The sequence below is a fragment of the Crotalus tigris genome, unplaced genomic scaffold, assembly GCF_016545835.1.
Source record: "Crotalus tigris isolate CLP2741 ecotype Arizona unplaced genomic scaffold, ASM1654583v1 scf7180000024338.4412243, whole genome shotgun sequence".
In the NCBI taxonomy this organism is placed as follows: Eukaryota; Metazoa; Chordata; class Lepidosauria; order Squamata; family Viperidae; genus Crotalus; species Crotalus tigris.
The window spans coordinates 3,011,955-3,037,137 of NW_024100508.1; the positions used below are offsets into that span (position 1 = coordinate 3,011,955).

At 41.3% G+C, this 25,183-nt stretch overlaps 1 protein-coding gene across 3 annotated transcripts in view; it reads right to left on the reverse strand.

The window, feature by feature from the left end:
* LOC120300120 (snake venom serine protease) overlaps window positions 1-25,183 on the reverse strand; it is a 38,853-nt gene that overhangs the window by 7,522 nt on the left and 6,148 nt on the right. The window contains exons 1-2 of one of the 3 annotated variants that reach the window (XM_039325718.1): window positions 15,288-15,347; window positions 15,091-15,172 (exon numbers count right to left, since the gene is read on the reverse strand). In XM_039325718.1, the coding sequence (XP_039181652.1) occupies window positions 15,091-15,142 (52 nt within the window). In that variant the 5' untranslated portion in view covers window positions 15,143-15,172; window positions 15,288-15,347. Of the gene's footprint in view, window positions 1-15,090; window positions 15,173-15,287; window positions 15,348-25,183 lie in introns of those variants that run through there. The other 2 variants (XM_039325716.1, XM_039325719.1) reach the window with 2 other exon arrangements.

Here is a 25,183-nt window from a genome sequence, read left to right on the forward strand (position 1 = left end):
GGGGGGAAACCTGGAAAAATGAGGAAAAAACAGTTCTCCTCCCCCTCTTTTTCCCAAAACCATTTGGAAAAATATGGGGGGGGGGGAAACCCTCTCTCCCCCATTTTTCCAGTTTTTTTCCAGGCCTTCCCATCTCCAGGGGTGAGGAAGGTTGGAGTCCAGTGGATGCAATGGCAGCAAGAGGAGGAGGCTGGGGTCCTTCGGGAGTTTGGACCCCAAACAGCCACAGTTCTGGTTCTGTTGATGGGGAACCTGCCTTGCCTTCCGAGGCATCCGTGGAGGAAGGTGCTCATGCAGACAGTCCTCCTTTCCTTGGTCACCTCCCCGTTTTATTCTTGGCATCCACCACCCCCAACTACTACAAAAAAGGGGGCTCAGGGAGGAAGGGAGGGAGGGGGTGGAGGAGGTTGGTTTGGGCAAAATCTGCCCTCTCAATTTGTCCCGGGCAGAAGAAGTTCTTTCCATTCAGACCAAGCCCTTTGTGGCCTCACCCAAAGAGTCTTCTCTGTAGTACAGGTAGTCCTCGACTTAATGACCACAGCTGAGCCCAAAATTTATGTTGCACAAGTGAGAAATTTGTTAAGTGAATTTTGCCCCATGTTATGACTTTGATTGCCACATTTGTTAGTGGATCACTGCAGTTATTAAATTAGTAAAATTAGTTAAGTTGGTAACACCGTTGTTAAGGGAATCTGGCTTCCCCCATTGACTTGGCTTATCAGAAGGTCATGAAGATGATCATGTGACCCCAGGACACTGCAGCCGGCATAAATAGGAACCAGTTGTCAAGCACTGGCAAGTAAATTGCATGACTGTGGGGAAGCTGTAATGGCCATAAGTGTGAAAAATGGTCAGTGCTGTTGTAACTTTGAACATTCACTAAATTAATTGTTGTAAGTCGAGGGCTTCCGGTAGAAAAGGAAACTCTTTGAAAAGAATGTGCACCCAAGCAGACTTAATACAAAATGGATTTAATAAAACATAAATTACATTTATTGGAGATGGAGATAAGGGCACAACAGATTAAGCGATCCAAACAGAACTTTTTTGAAAATGCCAATAAACCAGGAAGATGTCTTGCATACAGATTGAAAAAAGAAAGAGAAAAAAGACTGATAAGTAAACTACAAGATTTAAAGGCAAAATATATTGCCATAATGATGCATTGAAAAAAATTGCCAAGGCTTACTATGAGACACTTTACAAGGCGGAGGTGGTTTCTAAAGAGGTAATATAGGAGTATTTAAAAAAAGCGAACCTTCCAAGGATATCAGAGAAAATGCAATATATGTTAAATGAGAAGATAATAATGATGGAAATTACAGAAGGTATAAAAAGGCAAAAGAAGGATAAAACTCCGGGACCCAATGGCCTCCCAGCAGAATTTTAAATAGCTCTACAATATATAGTAAGGCTGATATTGAAAGATCTCTGTAATGAAACTCTCTCGGCGACAAAAATACTAAATTCCTGGACAGAAGCCAATATTTCTCTTATACTTAAAGACGATACTGACCTTACACAAATTAAAAATTATAGAACAATATCATTATTAAATGTGAATTATAAAATATTTATAGCAATTATAGCAGAAAGAATGAAGAAAGTTTTGAACTTTATTCGGATCAAAATGGCTTTTTGCCTAAAAGACAGATAAAGAATAACTTAAGGATTATTTTGAATGTGTTGGAATATTATGAAAAGTATCTGGGGAAACAGATGGCACTTATACTTTTGGATGCACAAAAAGCTTTTGATAATCTCATTTGGCAATTTATGTTCTAGCCATTGAGAGAGATGGACTTTGGTGGAAACTTTAGAAATGCAATCCAAGCAATTTATAACAAACAATCAGCAAGGATACATTTAAATCAGTGGTTCTCAACCTTTTTAATGCCGCGACCCCCAGTAAGTCGAGGACTACTCAACCGGTCGTAAGTCGAGGACTACTCAACTGGTGCAGCACCATTTGCAGAATGGGACTGTTGGTGGGCTCAGCAGGGCAGGGACAGCCTGAACAATTCCTATTGGCTTTTGAAAGCCAATAGAATTAGACTCTATTCAAGAGAGTTTATTCTATTGGCTTTCGAAAGCCAATAGAAGAAAAGGGAGTAGCACAGCTAAGGAAAAGGGGGGGGGGGAAATGGCGGACTGCGTTGTTTGGCGACCCCCGTGAAATGGTTGTTCGACCCCAAATGGGGTCCCGATCCACAGGTTGAGAACCCCTGATTTAAATGGAGATCATACAGACAGTTTTGATATTGAAAAAGGCACAAGACAGGGATGCCCTCTATCTCCCTTGTTATTTATTCTTACATTGGAAGTGCTGGCTAGGAATATTAGACAAGAGTCGGAGATTAAAGGATTGGAGATAAAAGATCAGAAATATAAATTACAGGCCTTTGCAGACGATTTGGTTTTTATCTCAGAGGAGCCATTGGCAACAGCCACCAAACTTTGGCAGAAAATAGAGAAATTTGAGAAGTGGCTGGGTTGAAAATAAATAGGGAAAAGACTAAAGTACTTACGGTACAAAAAAATCTAACAGAGAAACAGAAACTTCAGCTTGTTAAAAAGACAGATCTTCAGATAGCCAAAAAAGTCAAATATTTAGGCATCTATTTAACATCAAAATATATAACAGTAAAAGAGGATAACTATGAAAGATTGAAACAAATAAAACTAGATCTGGAAAAGTGGAAAAACCTTCAACTATCATTGTTAGGAAGGATAGTGACTGTTAAGATGAACATTTTACCTAATATCCTTTTCTTATTTCAGACGGTTCCCATCAAATTAAACCAGAAATTTTTTGATGATCTAAATGCAACAATGAGATTTATATGGCAAGGGAAAAAAGCAAGAATTAAAATTAAATTACTACAAGAATCTAAAGACAGAGGGGGCTTTGGGCTCCCGGACTGGAGACTTTATTATTAAGCAGCTATTTTGCTTTGGCTTAAAGAATGGATTACGCTGAGAAACAAACAACTTCTCTATTTAGAGGGACATGATTTGCAACTGGGCTGACATGCGTTTTTATGGTATGAGAAAAACAATGTACATAAATACTTTCAAACCCATGCCATAAGGAATGTGTTACTTTTGGAATGGGAGAGAATTAAACATAAAATTTATATGAAAATACCTAAGTGGCTTTCAACAATGGAAACATTCGTTTATCCAAACTTAATTAATTATGATAAACTTGTTATGTATAAAGATATTTTAGATAAAGATGGAAAACTTAAAGACAAGCAAGTTCTTCAACAACATGGTATTGAACTAACATGGTGGTCTTACTTGCAGATTCAAACAAGATATGAGAAAGATGTAAAATTAATGGGATTCTATAAAGAACAGACACCATTAGATAAAATACTCTTAAAAACAGACGAAAATCTGATCAAGAAACTCTATAAATTTTTGTTAAACTGGAAGATGGAAGAAGAACAAGTAAAAGAAACAATGATAGTGTGGGCAAGGAATTTTGGATATTCCATAGACCTAGAAGATTGACAAAAGCTTTGGGATCGAAATATTAAACTCACTAAAGCAGCTGCATATAAGGAAAATTTATACAAAATGTTTTATAGATGGCATATGACACCAGTTAGATTAGAGAAAATCTTTAAAAATATATCAAACACTTGTTGGAAATGTAAACAAAAACCAGGCACTTACTACCATCTCTGGTGGATATGCCCTACGCCAAGAAATTTTGGCATAAGATTCATATGTGGTTAGAAAAGATGATGAAAATAAAGATAGAATTTAAACCAGAACTGTGTTTTTTAGGAATATTAGGATCTAATTATGGAAAGAAGAATGAGTGTCTAATCTTACATGTATTAACAGCTTCAAGAATAGCATTTGCCCAATTCTGGAAAAATGAAAATCTACCATCTGTCCAGATTATAATAATAAAAGTACTTGAATGTGCTGAAATGAACAGATTAACTTTAGAAATGAAAGAGAAAGAAGACTCAATCTACTTTAAAAGATGGGATAAATTTTACCAATGGATAGCAACACGATAGAATGAGAAAAGCTTATGGAATGTAATGGGATAATTGTTATTTTGTACTTAAATTCTATGTCTATTGTTATGAATTCTTCTTCCCCTTTCTATTTGTGATTTTAACAACAAGTAATTATAACTAATAAGTAATACACCAATATGTTAATGTTATTATGATTAATTAGCAATATATTAGTAATATTATATTAAGTATGATAATAGTAGTAGTAGTAGTAGTAGTAGTAGTAAAGTAAAGTTGGAAGGGACCTTGGAGGTCATCTAGTCCAACCCCCTGCTCGGGCAGGAAACCCTACACCATTTCGGACAAATGGCTGTCCAGTCTCTTCTTAAAAACTTCCAGTGTTGGAGCATTTACTGCTTCTGGAGGCAGGCTGTTCCACTGATTAATTGTTCTCACTGTCAGGAAGTTTCTCCTTAGTTCTAGGTTGCTTCTCTCTTGATTAGTTTCCACCCGTTGCTTCTTGTCCTGCCTTCAGGTGCTTTGGAAAATAGCTTAATTCCCTCTTCTTTATGGCATCCCCTGAGATATTGGAATACTGCTATCATGTCCCCCCTTGTCCTTCTCTTCGTTAAACTAGACATACCCAATTCTCGCAACCGTTCCTTATATGTTTTAGCCTCCAGTCCCCTAATCATCTTTGTTGCTCTTCTCGGTACTCTTTCTAGAGTCTCAACATCTTTTTTACATCGTGGTGACCAAAACTGGATGCAGTATTCCAAGTGTGGCCTTACCAAGGCATTGAAGAGTGGTATTAATACTTCACGTGATCTTGATTCTATCCCTCTTTTAATGCAGCCTAGCACTGTGTTGGCCTTTTTGGCAGCTGCAGCACACTGCTGGCTCATATTTAGGTGATTGTCTACTAGGACTCCGAGGTCCCTCTCACAGTTACTACTATTGAGCATGGTGCCACCTATGCTGTACTTGTGCATTTGGTTTTTCTTGCCTAAATGTAGAACCTTGCTTTTTTCACCATTGAATTTCATTTTGTTAGTTAGTGCCCAGAGTTCAAGTCTGTCCAGATCCTTCTGTATCTTAAGCCTGTCTTCTGGAGTGTTGGCTATTCCTGCCAGCTTGGTGTCGTCTGCAAATTTGATGAGTTCCCCATCTATCCCTTCATCCAAATCGTTGATGAAGATGTTGAAGAGTACTGGGCCCAGAACAGAGCCCTGGGGCACCCCACTACACACTTCCCTCCATATATATGCAGTTCCATTGAGGACCACTCGCTGAGTACGGCCGGTCAGCCAGCTACGGATCCATCTGGTGGTGGTTCTGTCTACCCCACATTTTTCTATCTTGTCAAGTAGTAGGTTGTGATCTACGTTATCAAATGCCTTACTGAAGTCCAAGTAAATTATGTCCACAGCATTCCTCTGATCCACTAATTTTGTCACTTGGTCAAAGAATGCAATAAGATTTGTCTGGCATGATCTATTTTTGACAAACACATGTTGGCTTTTAGTAATGACTTTGTTTGCCTCTAGGTGTTCATTGATTCGTTGTTTGATTATCTTTTCCAGGATCTTCCCAGGTATTGAGGTCAGGCTGATAGGTCTGTAATTTCCTGGATCCATTTTTTTTCCTTTTTTGAGATGGGAACTACATCAGCTCTTTTCCAGTCCTCTGGTAGTTCCCCTGTGTTCCAGGATCTTTGAAAAATATAGTTCAGTGGCTCCGATATCACATCTGCCAGGTCCTTGAGAACTCTGGGGTGTAATCCGTCTGGTCCTGGCGATTTGAACTCATCTAGGCTGGACAGGTGCTCACTAACGATTTTCTTGCCTATCTTAACTTGTGTTTCTGTTTTGTTTTTTATGGCACTATTTTTGATAGGTTTGTCTGTTTTTTCCCTTTGTGTAAAGACAGATGCAAAAATGAGTTAAATAGTTCTGCTTTCTCCCTGTTGCTTGTCACCTTCTTGCCACTTCCACCCACTAATGGACCAATCATTTCCTTCACTTTTTTCTTGTTTTTTACATGTTGAAAGAAGCTTTTTTGTTATTTTTGACTTTGGTCTCAAGCCTTAGTTCATTTTGAGCCTTGGCTTTCTTCACTTCATCTTTGCAGGCTCAGGCTATTTGCTGATATTCTGACTTAGTTATGTTCCCCTCTTTCCACTTTCTATATTTGTCCTTTTTATCTTTCAATTTGTCAGAGAGTTCTTTATGCAGCCATGCTGGTTTCTTTTGAGAGCTGTTATTTTTCCTCTTTGTTGGTATTGTGCTAGACTGTGCTTTTATTATCTCATTTTTCAAGATTTCCCAAGCTTCTTGAGTTGTTTTCCCCTTGAGGATTCTCATCCATGGAATCCTTCCCAAGCCCTCTCTAAGTTTATTGAATTTAGCTCTCTTGAAGTCCAAGACTCTAGTTTGACTGTGTTCTATTGGTTGTGCTTCTATAATGTTGAATTCTAATATTGCATGATCACTTCCTCCCAGGGTTCCTATGGCTTCAACACCGTCTATCATTTTATTTATTTTATATTAATTATTATGACTGAATATGTATACCTGGATGGGTTTACTTGCTAAAGCGTTGATTTATTGTGGGAATAACCCCACTATTATACCTATCCCTTCCCCTGGTCTAACCCTTTTTGTTTGTCACCCCTTATTATACCCCCATTGACCCAACTTCCCCTCTATCCTTATAAAATCTAATAAAATATTTATATAAAAAAACAAAAACAAAAGGTAACCTTGCAGCCAAATGACACTATTCCACAAGTTTAATAAACCATCATCATCATTAATTGGAGATTGTGTGACAGTATTGGCCCAGATAGCTTGTCTTGTCTTTTCATCATAGATTAGCACTTACATGAAGATTAGGAACATTGGCAAGAAGGTTGGGGTACTTCAGATTCAGGCATCAAGGTCCCTTCTCCCCCCCCCTTTGCTTTTGCTAAAACAGCTTGAATTTCTAATAGCAGAATTCTCACAAAAGCTGGGATAGCCTTGAAATGGAATGGGACAATAACTATAGTTTGGTGAATGGTGGGAAGCCACTGTTTTATCATGTCAGTCACAAGTGAAGCCCTCATACAATTGTTTTCTTTGTGAGAACACAACATCTGTTTTGTATCTGAGCATAGGCTGCTGTTGAACTCAGCTAATGTGTATAAAACTTCAGTACTTAATACTACAGTAAGGGGCACACTGTATCACATGTGACATGTCATTTTTGTTATTGTTCTCCTGTCTGCAGGCAAGAAAACTTTGTTCCTTTAATTCCCCCCCCCACAGGTAATCATTTTAGGAAGGTGCTCTTCTGTTCTGTAAAGTTTCATGAAGTCTCAATTAAAGGGACACAACTAGCAACTAATAAATAAGCAAGATGTTTATTTAGTCATCTGTTCAAGGTTCAAGATGTTTAATTGTTTATTAATCTGATTATCCTACCAACCACACCTGTTCTGTTCTGAGCATTGGTAAGGAATTGAAACGAGGCAGGAGTAACAACAGTTGCTTCTTTATTCAATCTTCAACAGAACAACACAAAATGGCACAGATCCCTTTTATACCTCCTTGTAGGGAGCAGCATCAACCAATCAATGCAATGTATCTTTCCCGCCTTGTGCATGCACAATAGGCTGGAGACAGCCTGTTTGGCCCGGGAAGCCATGAGGTTTGCCCGGGTCTCTCTGCAGCTTCCTGCACCTGCTTAGTCAATCACAGGCCCAGGACATAACACCTCTTCCCTCTTATTTCAAAACACATAGAACTTGCTATTTTACATTACTACAAATCTTAACTTTTTCAATTCTTTTGAGCATGTTTTGATTTCTAAGGAACACTTAAGCCTGCCCACCTACTAACAGGAACTTCACATAGTCCTGCAAATACTTTGGTGGGCCTCTGGCCCACTCTGATCTTTTTGGAGCAGTTGCAAATACCTGGTCTACAAGCTCGCCTGCTAGGCTCGGCAGACTGGGACTTTGTGGCCCACTAGGTACAGGCGAACCCACATCATGCTGACTGGCTGGGTCCTGTTAACCCAGACCAGAGTTCCTTGGTGGGGTGGATTTCCCCAGATCCACGATAGACCTCTCTTGGGAGCACTGTCCCATAGGCACAAGGCCAGCAGATGGAGTGGCCTGAACAGCCAGTTGCGTGCAATGTCCCATGGACCCACTGCCAGAGTCAGGAGCTGCCTCATTGGCAAAACCCCTAGATGCAGAGTGCAAATCCCCGCTTTCGCAGGAAGACTGAGATTCATGATCGTGATCGTGGTCCTCCTATTCCCCCGAGATTTCCTGGTCTGGGTGCAATCTGTCCAGTTTGGTAATGAGACAGCGATCCCAGTGGAGTTCAGCTGGGCTTTTCCCAGTAGCTGTGCAAGGTGTAGTGCATTGGCAAAGAAGAAAGTCAGCTAACCTGTGATGCCAGCTCCCATGAGTGAGCCTCTTCAAGTAGTCTTTGGTTGTGCGCACCATGTGCTCAGCTTGGCTGTTGGAAGCTGGATGAAAGGGTGCTGAAGTAGCATGGTGGATCATGTTGGCCTGTAGGAAAGCCTGAAACTCAGAAGAAGTGAATTGAGGGCCATTGTTGGAGACAAGAACATCTGGGAGCCCATGGGAGCTGAAGATCCCCCTCAACACCTGGATGGTCCTGGCAGTCATTGTAATGGACACTGGAATGACCTCTAGCCATTTAGAGTGACTCTCCACAACAATGAGGAAGAATTGCTCCAACAAAAAAGCAACAGAAAATGGCGCGCAGGACTTTTATAGTGTCCTTGCAAAGGACAGCGTCAGCCAATGAATGCAAGGCTGTTTTTGCGCCTTGAGCATGCACACAAGGCTGGAGACCAGCCTTGTGGTCTGCCCGGGACCCTTTGCAACATTTCTGAGCCTGCTGAATGATTCAGCAGGCTCAGGACATAACACCCCTCCCACTTGGATAAAACAATAAATACCCTTATTGTTATAGCAGCACATATACATGTGTTCAATTGACAGGACGTTGTTGTGAAGCACAATACGCCTGCACAGAGGCAGATCAATCTTACGTTTGTAATTATACAAAAAAATACAACAAAATAATACATTGAAATGTAACACCCCTTCCTTGTTTTCTCTGCATTTTTTAAGAACTAGCAAGGTTCCCTTGGCTTGACAAAAACCTCACATAGTCCCTAAGATGTTTGGCTGGACCCTTGGCCTGCTGTGACCTTCATATGGCTGGTGTGTGTGCCTGGCCTGCCAGCTTGCCTACCAGGCTAGGAGACCAGGACTTTGGTGCCCCAAAGACCCAGGTGACCCACCTAGCTGCTGACTGGCTGGATCCTCTAAATCCAAGCCAGGGTTCCTGGGGGGGGGGTGTGGAATTCCCCAAGTCCAGTGGTGGGGTAAAATTCCCCAAGTCCACAATGGACTCCTCTTGGGAGCACTGTCCCTTGAGCCCAAGACCAGCAGCGGGAGTGGCCTGAGTGGCTTATGTGCCCCAATAATCCATGGCCTCCATGTATGTGTCAGAGGTGCCAAGTCAGGAGCCACCTCCATGGCAAACCCCCTTTCTGGAGACTTCCTGTCTGGAGCAATAACTGAAGTGTGTGAATGCCCTCTTTCTGCCACTGGAACATGTGCGGCAGCGTGTGAAAACTGCTAGAGCAGGGAGACTGTGGTCCAGAATTGTGATTATGGTCCTCCTCCCATCCAAGAGCAGAGCCAGGAGCGGAAGTGTTGCTGGAAAGCCTCCAGCGCAGTTGATGTATGTGACATCGGATGACGCGCCCATCGTCCAAGGCCACTTCATATGACAGCAGCCCAGAGACGTTGCATACCACTACTGTGGCCCAGAGATGTCCAGGTCCGTAGTTCCTTGCCCAGACTGGATCGCCCACCTGTAGTCTTCTAGGTGCCCACAGCTATGACACCTGTGAAGCCACCCGGTCTGGGTGCAACCTGTCCAGTTTCATGATGAGGCGGAGTTCTGCTGGGTTCTTTCCTGTGGCTGTGCAAGGTGTGGTGCATTGTGCAAGAAGGAAATCAGCTAACCTGTGATGCCAGCTGTCATGCGTGATTATCTTGAGAGCATCTTTGGTAACGTGCACCATCCTCTCAGCCTGGCCGTTGGAAGATGGGTGGTATGGAGCTGAAGTTACATGCTTGAACAAGTTGGCCTGTAGAAAAGCCTGGAAATCAAAAGAAGTAAATTGGGGGCCATTATCAGAGACCAGGACATCTGGAAGTCCGTGGGAAGTGAAGATAACTTTCAACACCTAGATGGTCCTGGCAGTAGTAGTGGAGGAAACAGGCACAACCTCTAGCCACTTGGAATGGCTATCCACGAGGAGAAGGAAGAATTGTCCCTGAAATGGCCCAGCATAATCTATATGCACCCTTGACCAAGGGGAAAGTGTCTTCTCCCACCTGTGTACAGGGGCCTGAGGCATTTCAGGCCATGACTGTTGGCACACTTGGCACCCGTGAACCTGGGCCTCGATGTCTTTATCGAGTCGAGGCCACCAGAGATGGCTGCACGCAAGCACTTTCATCCGGACGATACCCGGATGTCCCTCATGCAGAGAAATCAAAACTCTAGTCCTCAATGAGGCTGGGATGACTACCCTGCTAGCCCATAAAAGGCATCCTTTGAAAGTGGAAAGCTCGTGCTTCCTTTGCCAGAAGCTTTGAAACTCAGTATCTGGACATGTGTCAGGCCAACCTGATAGCACCCATGTCAGCACGCATGTAAGTGTGTGATCAGTGGCAGTTTCTGCAGCCACGTCCCTAGCATTGAGGGGAGATTCAGGAAACTCCTGAATGGAGATAATGTTAATAGCAGGAGCAGGATCTGCCTCTATCTGTTTTAGAGGTAATCTGCTGAGGCCATCTGCATGGCCCATTTGTGAATCAAAGTGTAATCATATGCTGACAGGAAAATTGACCATCTCAGCATTCTAGGAGATATTATTTGAGGGGTTTGTTGTTTACGGTAAACAAACCCAGCAGAGGGTTATGGTCTGTGTAGACCGTGAAGTGGCAGCCATATAAGAAATCATGAAATTTCTTTATGCCAGCTACTATGGCCAAGGCTTCTCTGTCAATCTATGTGTAATTACGGTCTGCAGATGATAGAGATCTTGAATAGTAGGCCACAGGGACTTGTGTCCCATCAGCCTACTGATGGGACACAAGTCCCTGCTGCCACCCCATAAGGTGACTGCTGCCACCCCATAAGGGGATGCATCACATGCGATGCACACAGGCAATTGCTCATTGAAATTCGCTAAAACCACATTTGAAGAGAGCAAGGCCTTAACCTCATTGAAACTCCTTTCATGGAGCTTTGTCCATTGCCAAGGAGCCTGTTTATCCAAGAGCTGGTGTAACGGCTCAGCCACTGCAGCCTTGTGGGGAAGGAATGCGTGATAGAAATTTAAGAGTCCCAGAAAAGCCTGAAGTTTGCTTTTGGACTTTGGACTTGGGGCCTGCTGAATTGCTTGAAGCTTGGATTCAGCAGGATGCATGCCTTGAGCATCAATACGGAAGCCTAAGAATTCCGCTTGGCGGAAACGAAGCAAGACAGCCCTTAGTCTTTCAGCTAAGTTTAGAGATGACTCTCCAGTAATGAGGACATCATCGAAGTAGGGGCAGACCCCAGGAATGCCACGGAGCATTCGCTCCATCACACTTTGGAATAGCTGGGGGCGACATTAACCCCAAACTGCAGTTGTTTTACTTTGAAAGCCCCCATGAGTCATTATTGTTTGGGCCTCAACGGTTGCCTCATCAACAGGTAACTTTTGGTAGGCCTGTGCCAAATCAAGCTTTGCAAAAATTTGCCCCCTCTTAAGAGAGGCCAGAATGTAGCTCACCACAGGTACCAGGTATGCATGCTGTTGCAGCGCTTTGTTAAGTGTACATTTATAGTCAGCACAAATTCGGACTTCTCCATTGGCCTTTAGTGGTGTTACAATGGGGGTTTCCCATGGACTAGAGTTCATAGGTTCTAAGATGCCCTGCTGGAGCAGCTTGCCCACCTCTGCATCAATTTTGCTTTTGAGAGCAAAAGGCACCCTTCTAGGCTTAATCCTAATGGATGTGATAGCTGGGTCTAAATGTAAGGCAATGGGAGGCCCCTTGTAGGAGCCAAGCTCTGAGCTAAACACATCAGCAAACTCCTTGTAGACTTCTGCAAGGCCTGGTGTTTGCAGGCTGTGAAGCCCAGTCACTTGGATTCCAAGGGCCTTGAACCAATCAAGTCCAATGAGACTTGTGGAATCACCCCCAACTACCACCACATCTAATAGTCCTTCAAAAGCCCTATACTGCACTTTGAGCATGGCTCTCCCTTCACACTGACTCTGGAATTCTGGAAGTCAGTGAGAATTAAGTTCAATGGCCTGAGTTTGACTTGGCCACTACTGCTGCAAATCTTTTTGAAGGTGTCATAGGAAATGATTGATAGAGCGGACCCTGTGTCCAACTCCATTGACAAGGGGACCCCTTGCAGCTTCACATCAATGTGAAGTTTCTTTTTAAATGGCTTGTGGATCCCTGTCCTGAAAATGCTCCTGCACGATGTGCAGAAACCATCCCTGTGTTGGCTGGGGACCCTGGTACCTTTCTGAAGCAATTCCTCCTGAGGCCAGACCTTCTGGCGACAAAAGCTGATGGAGGCAATGTGGTCTTGCCTGCCACATGCCCTGCAAATGGCAGAGCAGAATCTGCAGTCAGCATGCTTGTGGCGTTCTCCACACCAGAAACATTGTGGAGATTCTGGGGCCTTGTCTGGATGCTCCTTCAGCCTCCTCTCCTCTGTCTGATGAAGTCTATCCACCTCCTCTTCAGGATCCGGTTCTCGATCTTCTCAATCGACCGCTTGATGGACGGTAACTGTGGCTGGAGGATTCCTGGTAAGCTGCAAAGCCTTCACAGTGCTGCCTGCTGCTTCTTCAGCTGTAACTTGTCTCAGGGCATATTGGAATGAAACAACTTCTTTGGCAAAGATCTTCTGCTGCAGTTCATGACTTCTCAACCCACAGACAAGACGATCTCTGAGTCTCTCTTCCAAGTCCTTGAACTCACATGGTCTTGCCTTAAGGCAGCAATAAAGTCCGCAGCAGACTCACCAGGCCTCTGGTCCCTCTGCTCAAATGAGTGTCTCCAAGCAATTACTGACAGTTTAGGCTCGAAGTGTTCTCGCAGCATTTTCTTCAAGTCAGCATAGGACACTGACTCCAAAGGTGCTGGAGCAACCAGATTCTCAGCTATATCAAATGTCTCTTGTTCACAGACACAAAACAATGTGGCTGCTTTAAGGCTGTCTTCTCTTATCTGGTTTACTCTGAAGTAGTTCTCCACCCGAGCCATGTAAGAGTTCCAGCGTTCTGGGTGGGAAGTATGAAAGTCTGACAAGCAGCCTATCTTCGACATCATAGCCTTCTGTAAACATTTTCAATACCTTCGCTGCAAGCTTGTTGTTGGGAAGGGGTCCCATCTGCCAAGCTCACCTTCAGCAATTCCATGCTGGCAGGCAGAGTCGAAATTCCGGACACCAAGCTTCCCCTGGGCTCCAGGACTTCCTTGGTGAGTCCTATCTTCTTCTGTTGGTAATCTTGCTCACAGTGATCCCACCCTCGTCGCCAGTGTTGAATTCGCGGGTTAAAGGCATTGAAAGAAAGTAAGTGGTATAACAGCAAGTCTTCTTTATTGATAACTTCAACAAAAAAGTAACAGAAAATGGCACGCAGGTCTTTTATAGTGTCCTTGCAAAGGACAGCATCAGCCAATGAATGCAAGGCTGTTTTCGCTCCTTGCACGTGTGCGCAAGGCTGGAGACAGCCAGTCTGGTCCTGGGCAGCCTCGTGGTCTGCCCAGGACCCTTTGCAACATTTCTGAGCCTGCTGAAAGATTCAGCAGGCTCAGGACATAACAGATGCCTTCTGCATCTATACAAAACCCCAGGAATTCAGTGGAAGTGACTCCAATTTTGCATTTGTCTTGCTTAAACTTTAGCCCCACTTCATGGAAATGCAGAAAAACAGACCGAAGCCTCTCAGCCAAATTTTCAGGTGATTCCCCTGCGATGAGGACATCATCGAAATATGGGCAAACTCCCAGAATATTACAGAATGTTCGCTCCATAATGCTTTGGAAAATGCCAAGGGCTACGTTAACCCCAAACTGCAGTCTTCTGACTTTGAAAGCTCCCCGGTGTGTTACGATTGTCTGGGCCTCTGCCGTTGCCTCATCAACCGGTAGCTTTTGATAGGCCTGAGCTAAGTCAAGTTTGGCAAAAACTCGGCCTCCTTTAAGCAAGACCAAAATGTGGCTCACCACAGGGACCGGATAAGAATGCTGCTGTAACTCTTTGTTTAGCATGCATTTATAGTCAGCACAAATGCGGACTTTCCCGTTGGCCTTTAGTGGCATAACTATAGGTGTTTTCCATGGACTGTTATCCATAGGTTCCAAAATACCTTGCTGAAGCAATTTGTCCAGCTCGGCATTAATTTTTGCTTAAGCATAAAAGGCACCCGACGAGGCTTAATCCTAATCGGGGCAATGGATGTCTCCTGCCTTGAGCGCATGTGCAAGGCAGGAGAAATGTGTTGCCTTGATTGGCTCTGACTGTCCCTGCAAGGGGGTATAAGAACAATCAGCGCCATTTTGTTTTGGTTCTGTTGGAGAAAATAAAGAGAAGACTGTTTTACTTCTTTGCCTCATCTCAATGCCTTTGCAAATGAAACAGAATACATCTTATATTAACTAATAAGTTATCTTCCTCTATTAAAGTCAGTTGCCCAATAAATAGAAACACGAAAGGAAGCTGATCATATTTGAGATTATATATTTTTAATTGGCTAGTTTTGCTGATATGAATAAATGTATCAATTCATACTATCATTACAAATACAGCAATGGTCTTCCCCATTTGCACCAACCAGGCCTTCTTTGCCCACTCTGTACTTGTGACCTTCTTATACATCTACAGTTAATAATTACATGCAAGTTTACTCCTGTAATTGGAGGTTTAAACTGAAAAAGACACCTAAAGCTCCGTTCACCCTTTTGCTCCATTGTCCAGGCTCTTACCGTAAGAAAGCTGTAGTATCAGAAGGTTTGCTAGCACTCTGATCAGCACCATAGCTTCAACTCTGCACGGCAAGCTGTTTGCCTGGAATTTAGAGATGGGAACAATTTTGGCACAGTTCATAATATTTGATTAATCACTTTGTTCTCTTCCACTCCGAGGCAGAAGAACAGATGTGGAAAAAACACTAGTTTCTCACCTGTAAGATCCCAATCCCTTAGTTAAAATTGAGATACTGTATCAACCTAATCAGATAACCCAAACGGAGACTTCTTGATCAAGCAGCACTTTATTTGATCAAATTAAGCAGCTGGGTGGCCAACAATCTGGAACGCTGATAGAGACATGTCCAGAAATGTCACGTCTTAGAAAGTTGGTAGCATTGCTTTATACACTTTGTTAGCCAATGAATAACAGACAACGGAGCCAAAAAGCAAGAAACCAAGAGTTAGACTAAACAATTTCCCTTTGTTCCAGAACCCTTCACATCCTTAGGTAACTTGGCTCTATGTCATGCGGCCTGAATAGTGGTGGGATTCAAATAGGTGAACAACCGGTTCTCTATGTGGATGCCACTTCCGGAAGTCCATTCTGGGCCTGGGCAACAAAAAATTAGCTACCACTTCTGCCAATGTGGTGTGAACAAGCTGAATCCCACCATTGATCCTGAAGTATGAACGAACACTGATAACAAGACTGGATATGTATCTCAATAAAAACAGACCCTTCCAGAGAGCAAAAATCCCTAATATGTGATTAATACAGTCTTTGTGAGATGTTGGTGCAGAATTCACTTCAGCTTTAGGATTGAAGGAAAACAGATTTTTTTTTCTTTTAAATGGAAATATTTTAAACCTAAAAAAGCCAGGGCAATTAGACCATATAAAGGCAAACACACATTTAGTTGACCCATTTGTTTGGGTGGTGTGGAAAAGTGACTGTTTCTGTATTATGAATAGTGGGGGCAACTGATACTAACTTAAGTCCAACAATTTTCAGGGTTGTGAGACTGGTTTGAAAACACTCCACATTTTCCATTCTAGGATCTAGTTTTGGAAAAGGATATCAGGAAAGCTGGCTATGCACAGCACTGGATAGACACTCTCCACAGCTGTAATTTGTTTGAATTTGGCTTGTTTAAAATTAGCCTTAACCTTTCAATATCATCCTCTCCAGATGCCTGGACTTCAACTCCTAGAATTTCCCAGTCAGGATGGTAATTGTGGAGAATTAGGCAAATTGAAGTTTGTAGCAGGGGGGGATGGTATCCATATATGGTACCGGACTGGCTCAGGAATTCTGGGAGTTCAAGTCCACAAATCATAAGGGGAGCGATAGTTCCCCATCTCTGCTCTAGAAGCAGCTGTGCTTTTGGGGTTGGGATCCAACAGGAAAACAAGGAGCGGAGCTAGAGCATCTTTGAGCCCATTTTTCCAGTGCTGCTTTAGCCTCTCCATCACTGATTCTGGCATCTTGGTGGCCTGTTCTGTAAGTGAAAGTCAGTTTGAGGAATCCACTGCTTCATCAGCCTTGTTGCGATGAGAAGACGGGAGCTCATTGGCAGCCGGCCAGGGAGAGGAGCCCGGCTGCTCTGGGCCTTGGTTCCATCCTCAGAGGGGGTTTCCTGGCTGTGCCAACCCTTGGTAAGAGTGCTCAGGGTGCCTCCACCCCAAAGGGGAGACGCGCCCATCTGGGTCTTTGGTTTGCAGGCTGTGTTCTCCTGGCCATTGGCACATCAGTTTTAGGGATGGGTAGGGATGAGAAAGCCTGGGGAGAAAAAACCCTGGAAAAATGAGGAAAAAAGAGTTCTCTCCCCCCTTTTCTTCCCAAAACCATTTGGAAAAAATGGGGGGGAACCCCTCTTTCCCCCCAGGTTTTCCAGGTTTTTTCCAGGCCTTCCCATCTCCAGGGATGAGGAAGGTTGGAATCCCGTGGATGCAGTGGCAACAACAGGAGGAGGCTGGGGTCCTTCGGAAGGTTTGGACCCCAAACAGCCACAGTTCTGGTTCTGTTGATGGGGAACCTGCCTTGCCTTCCCCGGACATCCATGGAGGAAGGGGCTCATGCAGACAGTCCTCCTTTCCTTGGTCGCCTCCCCTTTTTCTTCTTGCATCCCAACCCCCCAACTACTACAAAAAAGGGGGCTCAGGGAGGGAGGGAAGGAGGGGGTGGAGGAGGTCAGTTTGGGCAAAATCTGCCCTCTCAATTTGTCCTGAGCAGAAGAAGTTCTTTCCACTCAGACCCATCCCTTTGTGGCCTCACCCAAAGAGTCTTCTCTGTAATACAGGTAGTCCTCGACTTAATGACCACAGTTGAGCCCAAGTGAGAAATTTGTTAAGTGAATTTTGCCCCATGTTATGACTTTTCTTGCCACATTTGTTAGCGGATCACTGCAGTTAGCGGATCACTGCATTAGGAAAATTAGTTAAGCTGGTAACACCGTTGTTAAGCCAATCTGGCTTCCCCCATTGACTTGGCTTATCAGAAGGTCACGAAAGATGATCATGTGACCCCGGGACACTGCAGCCGGCATAAATACAAACCAGTTGTCAAGAATTGGCATGTAAATTGCACGACTGTGGGGAAGCTGCAATGGTCATAAGTGTGAAAAATGCTATTGTAACTTTGAACATTCACTAAATGAGCTGTTGTAAGTCGAGGGCTTCCGGCAGCAAAAGAAAACTGGAAAGAATGTGCACTCAAGCAGACTTAATGCAAAAGGTAACCTTGCAGCCAAATGACACTATTCCACAAGTTTAATAAACCACCATCATCATTAGTTGGGGGACTGGGGGACAGTATTGGCCCAGATAGCTTGTCTTGTCTTTTCATCATAGATTAGCACTTACATGAAGATTAGGAACATTAGCAAGAAGGTTGGGGTACAGCAGATTTGGGCATCAAGGTCCCACTTCTCCTGTCTGCAGGCAAGATACCTTTGTACCTTTAATCGCCCCCTCCCAGGTAATCATTTTAGGAACGGTGCTCTTCTGTTATGTAAAGTGTCATGGCGTCTCAATTAAAGGGACACAACTAGCAATTTAATGAAAAGTTATACTTTCTTCCCACTATTCAATTGAAATTAGAAATTATCACTTTGATAGATGCACATTTCTTTCCAACTGCATCTAGACTGAACTAATAAATAAGGAAGATGTTTATTTAGTCATCTGTTCAAGGTTCAGATGTTTAATTGTTTATTAATCTGATTATCCTAAGGACTACCTAAGATGGAAACCGAGTTCTCAATAATAGCAAAATCAAACCTAGCTCAGTTTAGGTTATGTAATGAGCTGATCTCTGCCAGCAATCCATAAATGGTAGGAACAAGCGTCCATTGGCTTTACACATTGTATTAGGCGATCAAACAGGTTGGTTTGGTGATGGCTTCCTGACCTATATGAACCTAAGCAATTGTGAGCTTCATTGCTGTCCTTCAGAATTTTTTTTTCCAATTTCCCACTCTAGTAGTATCCTTTCCATCAAGTCAGACCTTTTTCTTTTCTTTTTTTGTAATTTATTGACTTTTTAAAACATAAATCACTTAATAACCGGTGAACAGTGTGTTGTCTGGGTTTACATTTGTAAAACAATCACTAGCAATTGATTTCTACAATCCATAATCCACTTAATACTTTTAATTGATTTCCTCTTTTCCCCAAAATATCCTCTTTTGTAAACACTGAGTTAATACAATTCGTAATGATTTGATAGATAACAATTAAATATATATTTTTTTCCAAATATTCCTAAAAATAATAATCAAATCAATATAATATTTCTTTTCTATCCAATCATTCTGGTTGCCTTATCATAGATCCTGTTACAGTCCTTACTTAAATTTGTTTCTCGCACAAGATTCTAAGTATTCTTACTGGTTAAGATTTTCTCAAAAATTAATTAATTATATTTAAAAATTTAACTCTATTTTTTCCATATGAATCATCTCACACTTTTACATTTCTTATGGAATAGATAAAACAGTGAAAAAAAGCAAGAATAAAGAAACATAAAAAATAACATACTACTTAAAATACATATCCCTCCTAAGCTAATATATATTTGTTTCCAAGATTTCTTATTTTTTTAACCATAATTAAAAATATGTTTAATCTTTAAATATTCCATTTAATACATCTAGCCATTTAGTCCTTTAACTCTTATTCAAAACATTTTTTATCCATTATAATTTTTGTAAATTTTATCACATTTAAATATCTAAAACATTTCCTTTCTCTAAGCCATTTCAACTTTTTTATATTACTCATATAAAGAAATAGAATAAAAAAGGGGGGAAGCATACTATATTATTTAGGGGATTCATCCTTCTTAGAGTGACATATATATTCCACATCTTTTCTATTTCTTTAACCATATTCAAACAAATGTTTCTTTTTAAAGTATTCTCTCTGATAGGTCCTATCATCTATTTTCTTGATTTCCACTTTGGTCTTTTTCCTTTCTTTGGTATCTTTCTTAATCAATATATTTTGCTGAGTCAAAAGGTTTTTCCATATGTTCATAAATGTTAGTGTAGATATATTGTAAAAAGTAAATCAGATGAAGTGTCTTTATATGGGGCTTCTACCTTTCCATGTTTGTTGAAAATCTTTTTCTTTCTCTTGGCTTCTCTTATCATTTCCTTTCTCTCCGATGTTCCTGATATCTCTACAGTCCATTTTATCCAATCTGTTTTCTTGTCCTCAGATTTATTTTGCAATCTTAAGGGATAAGTTCTTTTCCAATTCTTGTGATTTTTTCCCCTACCAGGATTAAATCATGTTTCCTTGTTTTATTAAGTCCCATCTTTAATTCTCGATTCTCAATTTTGTATCCATTTATCTATTTTATCTGTTCCTGCTCTGTTGTTGTTTTCTGGGAATTATTTTTGTTGTAGAGTTAAGTTGGAAATAGATTGATTTATATCTTCAAAGTTATTTTGGATGTCTTTGTGGTTTAAAATCATTGTTGTTTGAATTAGTTGCAGTATACTATATATCTCCACCTATGGAGTATTTATGTTTTCTTGATATGTTATTTCTACATGTCTCTGATCCATGATTGCCAAGAATTTCAGTTTTTCTCTTTTTTCCTTTTCTCTGAAAATAGCTTTAGAGTCCCAATTAAATAGATATTTGTAATCCAAATAGTTCAAAAAAAAATTTTCCCTCAAATTTATAATTTTCTTTGTCTACAGCCCAGATTATTGTCTCTTTTTTTGTCACAGCTTTGAAGGTCAGAAACATGGATTAGCTTTTCTCAGGCTTTGCCAAGTCTTATATTAAAGCCATAGCTATCATAGTCTTCATCCACCACTAGGTGTCAGCATCTATTTGTTTTTCAATTTTCAGAATGAACTATTATCTTTAGAATGAGAGTCTTAACCATTCAACAATTTTAGATTTATTCAGATTTGAGTTTTAAATTTCAGGTTTTATATTTGTTTCACTTCCATATATTTTGATCCTTCATAAAAAGATTAATTCTTTTTATGAAGGATCAAAACTTTGTATGTTTCTACAAGATGCCTTCAAGGCTAGATCTCTGTCATAGCTTTGAAATTTGGCATCATTTCTTTAGGAGTCTGTCTTAAAATAGGTCATCTTACCTGACATGAATGTTTGCCTCCTTCCAGAATAACTGCACACAATGTTCTCGTTGTTGCTGGCCACCATGAGTAAGCTGTTCGACACACTGCATAATCGAGTAGGTTAATGTTAGCACAACGAGGGGCATTGGGATAAGTTTCTGAAAAAATAAAAAGTAGGCAAAATTCTACCTTTCACAATTTACCACCTAGATGCATAGAGCTATAATTTCCATTGTCTCCAACCAGTGGAGCTGATCTCATTGCCTAGAATAGGAAGTATTGTCTTTCAAAGCCGTTCAAAGGGACTCCTTGGAAAAACAGATTTACTTAAATCTTTGCACAGGATATTTTTTGTCAAAATATTAATAGGTCTTAAATCAGCTGATGGGCATTTGAAGGCTTCTCAAATTTCTCCGGCACTCTACGCAAAGATTGCCTTGTTGGAAAATTGGGCTTTTACTAGTTCAAAAGTCATAGAACTGATCTCGCATCCCCTGGAGATGACCTAGAATGGGGGTCTCCAAACTTGGCAACTTTAAGACTTGTGAACTTCCACTCCCAAAATTCCTCAGCTAGCATACTGAAACTTCCATATCTGTAGATGAAGGAGACCCATAAGTTTGTATTGTGTACAAGAACAAAAAGCCAGGAATCTTCTCTAAAAGATCCCTTGGGGAGGACAGATGAGGTAGAAATAAGTCTTAGGAAACAAAGGAAAAATTTCATCTGAATCAGACAAAGCTGAGCCTAACAATATGGAATAAACCCCAATCCCAGCTAATCATCAAATCAAGAACTTTTGATAAAAAGGGGTCCTAAAGCTCACTCACTTCTTGAGTTATTTTTGGATCCACAACTTAGGAGTTTCTGTCCCTCTAGCTGATGCCTGGCAGCCTAATTGATAAGCCTAATTGATAACCTAATTGATGAGCCTGAAGCATGAAAGAACACTGATAACAAGATTGGATATGTATCTCAATAAAAGCAGACCCTTCCTGAAAGCAAAAAACCGTAATAGGGGAGACGCGCCCGTCTGGGTCTTTGGGTCGCAGGCTGCATCGTCCTGGCCATTGGCACGTCAGTTTTGGGGATGGGTAGAGATGGGAAAGCCTGGGGGAAAAAACCCCTGGAAAAATGAGGAAAAAACAAATCTCCTCCCCCCTTTTTTATAAAATGGGGGGAAACCCCTCTTTCCCTCCCCCAATTTTTCCAGTTTTTTTCCAGGCCTTCCCATCTCCAGGGGTGAGGAAGGTTGGAGTCCAGTGGCTGCAGTGGCAGCAAGAGCAGGAGGCCGGGGTCCTTCGGGAGATTTGGACCCCAAGCAACCACAGTTCTGGTTCTGTTGATGGGGAGCCTGCCTTGCCTTCCCCGGGCATCCGTGGAGGAAGAGGCTTATGCAGACAGTCCTATTTTCCTTGGTCACCTCCCCTTTTTCTTCTTGGCACCTCCACCCCCAACTACTACAAAAAAGGGGGCTCAGGGAGGGAGGAAGGGGGTGGAGGAGGTCAGTTTGGGCAAAATCTGCCCTCTCAAAAAGTTCTCTCCATTCAGACCAAGCCCTTTGTGGCCTCACCCCAAAACAGTCTTCTCTGTGGTATAGGTAGTCCTCGATTAATGACCACAGCTGAGCCCAAAATTTATGTTGCACAAGTGAGAAATTTGTTAAGTGAATTTTGGCCCATGTTATGACTTTTCTTGCCACATTTGTTAGTGGATCACTGCAGTTGTTAAATTAGTAAAATTAGTTAAGTTGGTAACACCGTTGTTAAGCTAATCTGGCTTCCCCCATTGACTTGGCTTATCAGAAGGTCACGAAAGATGATCATGTGACTCCGGGACATTGTAGCTGAAATAAATAGGGACCAGTTGTCAAGCATTGGCACGTAAATTGCATGACTGTGGAGCAGCTGCAAATGTCATAAGTGTGAAAAATGCTGTTGTAACTTTGAACATTCACTAAATGAACTGTTGTAAGTCGAGGGCTTCTGGTAGCAAAAGAAAACTGGAAAGAATGTGCACCGAAGCAGACTTAATGCAAAAGGTAACCTTGCAGCCAAATGACACTATTCCACAAGTTTATTAAACCATCATCATCGTTAGTTGGGGGATTGGGTGACAGTATTGGCCCAGATAGCTTGTCTTGTCTTTTCATCATAGATTAGCACTTATATGAAGATTAGGAACATTGGCAAGAAGGTTGGGGTACATCAGATTTGGGCAACAAGGTCCCTTCCCCCCCCCTTGCTTTTGCTAAAACAGCTTGAATTTCTTTTTTTTTTTTCAAAGATAATTTTTATTAAATTTTGACATTTTACAAAAACAAAAACAAAACAATCTTCCCCCCAACCTCCCCAACCCTCCCATTCCCTCCCTCGACCTTCCCAGAGCTGGATATAGGCTTAATTAAAATTTCATCAAAAAATCTTTAAAAAGAATATAAACCATAAATAAATCTAACATTAATTAAAAATCTAAATACATTAATTAAAAAAATTATAAAATGATTAACAATAATATGTATATAAAAAAACATGAATACAATAGATAAAGGAAAAGAATGAAAAAAGGAAAAAAAGAACAAAAGAAAAAGAAAAAAACCCAAAATATTCCATTTTGAATATAAATTGTTAAAAAACTAGATAATATTTTTTATATCTAACTTACATTGTATAAAATCTATCCATTTTTTCCATACCGCAACATACTTCTCTTGCGATTGATCCTTCAAAAAAGCCGAAATCTTTGCCATTTCTGCCAAATAAGAAACTTTAAGAAACCATTCTTGCAAAGAAGGCAAAGATTCCTTCTTCCAATATTGCCCTACTAACAACCTTGCGGCTGTAATTAAATTTAACATCAATATAGGCTCCTTAATATCACAATCAATAACGATACCTAACAAAAACAATTATGGGGTAAATTTTACCCTCCTTCTAAAAATTCTTTGAATATTACACCATATCTTAATCCAAAAGGCTTTTATATTTTTACACGACCACCAAATATGATAATAAGTAGCATCCAAACATCTGCATCTCCAACATTTAGGCTGTAAGTCAAGATACATGCAAGACAGCTTGAATTTCTTATAGCCGAATTTACACAAAAGCTGGGGTAGCCTTGAAATGGAATGGCGGGGGGAGGGGTAAATATGATTTGGTGAATGGTGGGTAGCCACTGTTTCATCATGTCAGTCACAAGTGAACCCTCACACAATGTTATTCTTGCCTTGTAAAAAAATGACCATATTTTTAGCCATGCTTTTATTTGCATAAACAAATATGGGTATTTTGGGATGGGTGCAAGGAAGAAATTGATTTTCTTACACATTGACTGAAAATATCATCTATTCATATTCTTAAGAGTTTCTTTTCCATTTTTTTCATATCAGTCTTACTAAATTCAAAGAAACTGGGGGGGGGCACTTCTTGCATTGCTACTGTTCCTTGGCCTGTCTATATTTGATTTCGTTAAGTCATTCCTAAAAATGCAACCTATGCTTGTAGTCTTGGGCCATAAGCATCATTGGCTGGGTTTGCACAACGCAAAGATCCAGGAGTTTAACTTTATTTTTTTCCTGCCTCAACAGATTTGCTTGGTTTTTGGATGGTCCACTGAGATGCAGCTTTCCTGGAGCTGGGCCAGACACTCAGTTTGACTTAAGTTTATTTACATGAAATGTTAATAAAAGTTAAACATGCAGTTCTTTTCCAGTCATTTATTTGATGGCTTCTCACCCCTGCTTTAGATAACAGGGCATAAATAGCTCAGCTAGATTGACCCAAATGTATCTCGGTCCAAGATTCTGTTTCTTGCAGTGCCCACTAGATAGTGCTGGGATACTCACAAACAAGAAATGAGGGCATCCCTGCACCTGATAGTTGGACCATACTTCCCCCAGCTTGGAAGCGTTCACGATTAATAGTCCTTAATGCGCCTGTCCTCATTGGGTCAAAAATCTATCCAAGATGATTATCGCTACATTACATACTATTGAATTAAACAGGTTAAGAACAATGTATTTGGTTTGTAGATGAAAGGAAGGGCCAAGGTAGACTTATCTGAGAATGAGTCCTGTTAAAGGACTGCAGAGGAAGGACTACCTAAGATGGAAGCCGAGTTCTCAATAATAGCAAACTCAAACCTAGCTCAGTTTAGGTTATGTAATGATCTCATCTCTGCTAGCAGTCCATAAATGTAGGAACAAACGTCAGTTGGCTTTACACATTGCATTAGGCGATCGAACAGGTTGGTTTGGTGATGGCTTCCTGACCTATATGAACCTAAGCAATTGTGAGTTTCATTGTTGTCCTTCAGAATTTTTTTTCCCAATTTCCCACTCTCGTAGTATCTTTTCCACCAAGTCAGACCTTTTCCTTTTCTTTTCTTTTTTGTAATTTATTGATTTTTTAAAACATAAATCACTTAATAATTGGTGAACAGTGTGTTGTCTAGGTTTACATTTGTAAAACAATCACTAACAATTGATTTCTATAATCCACAAT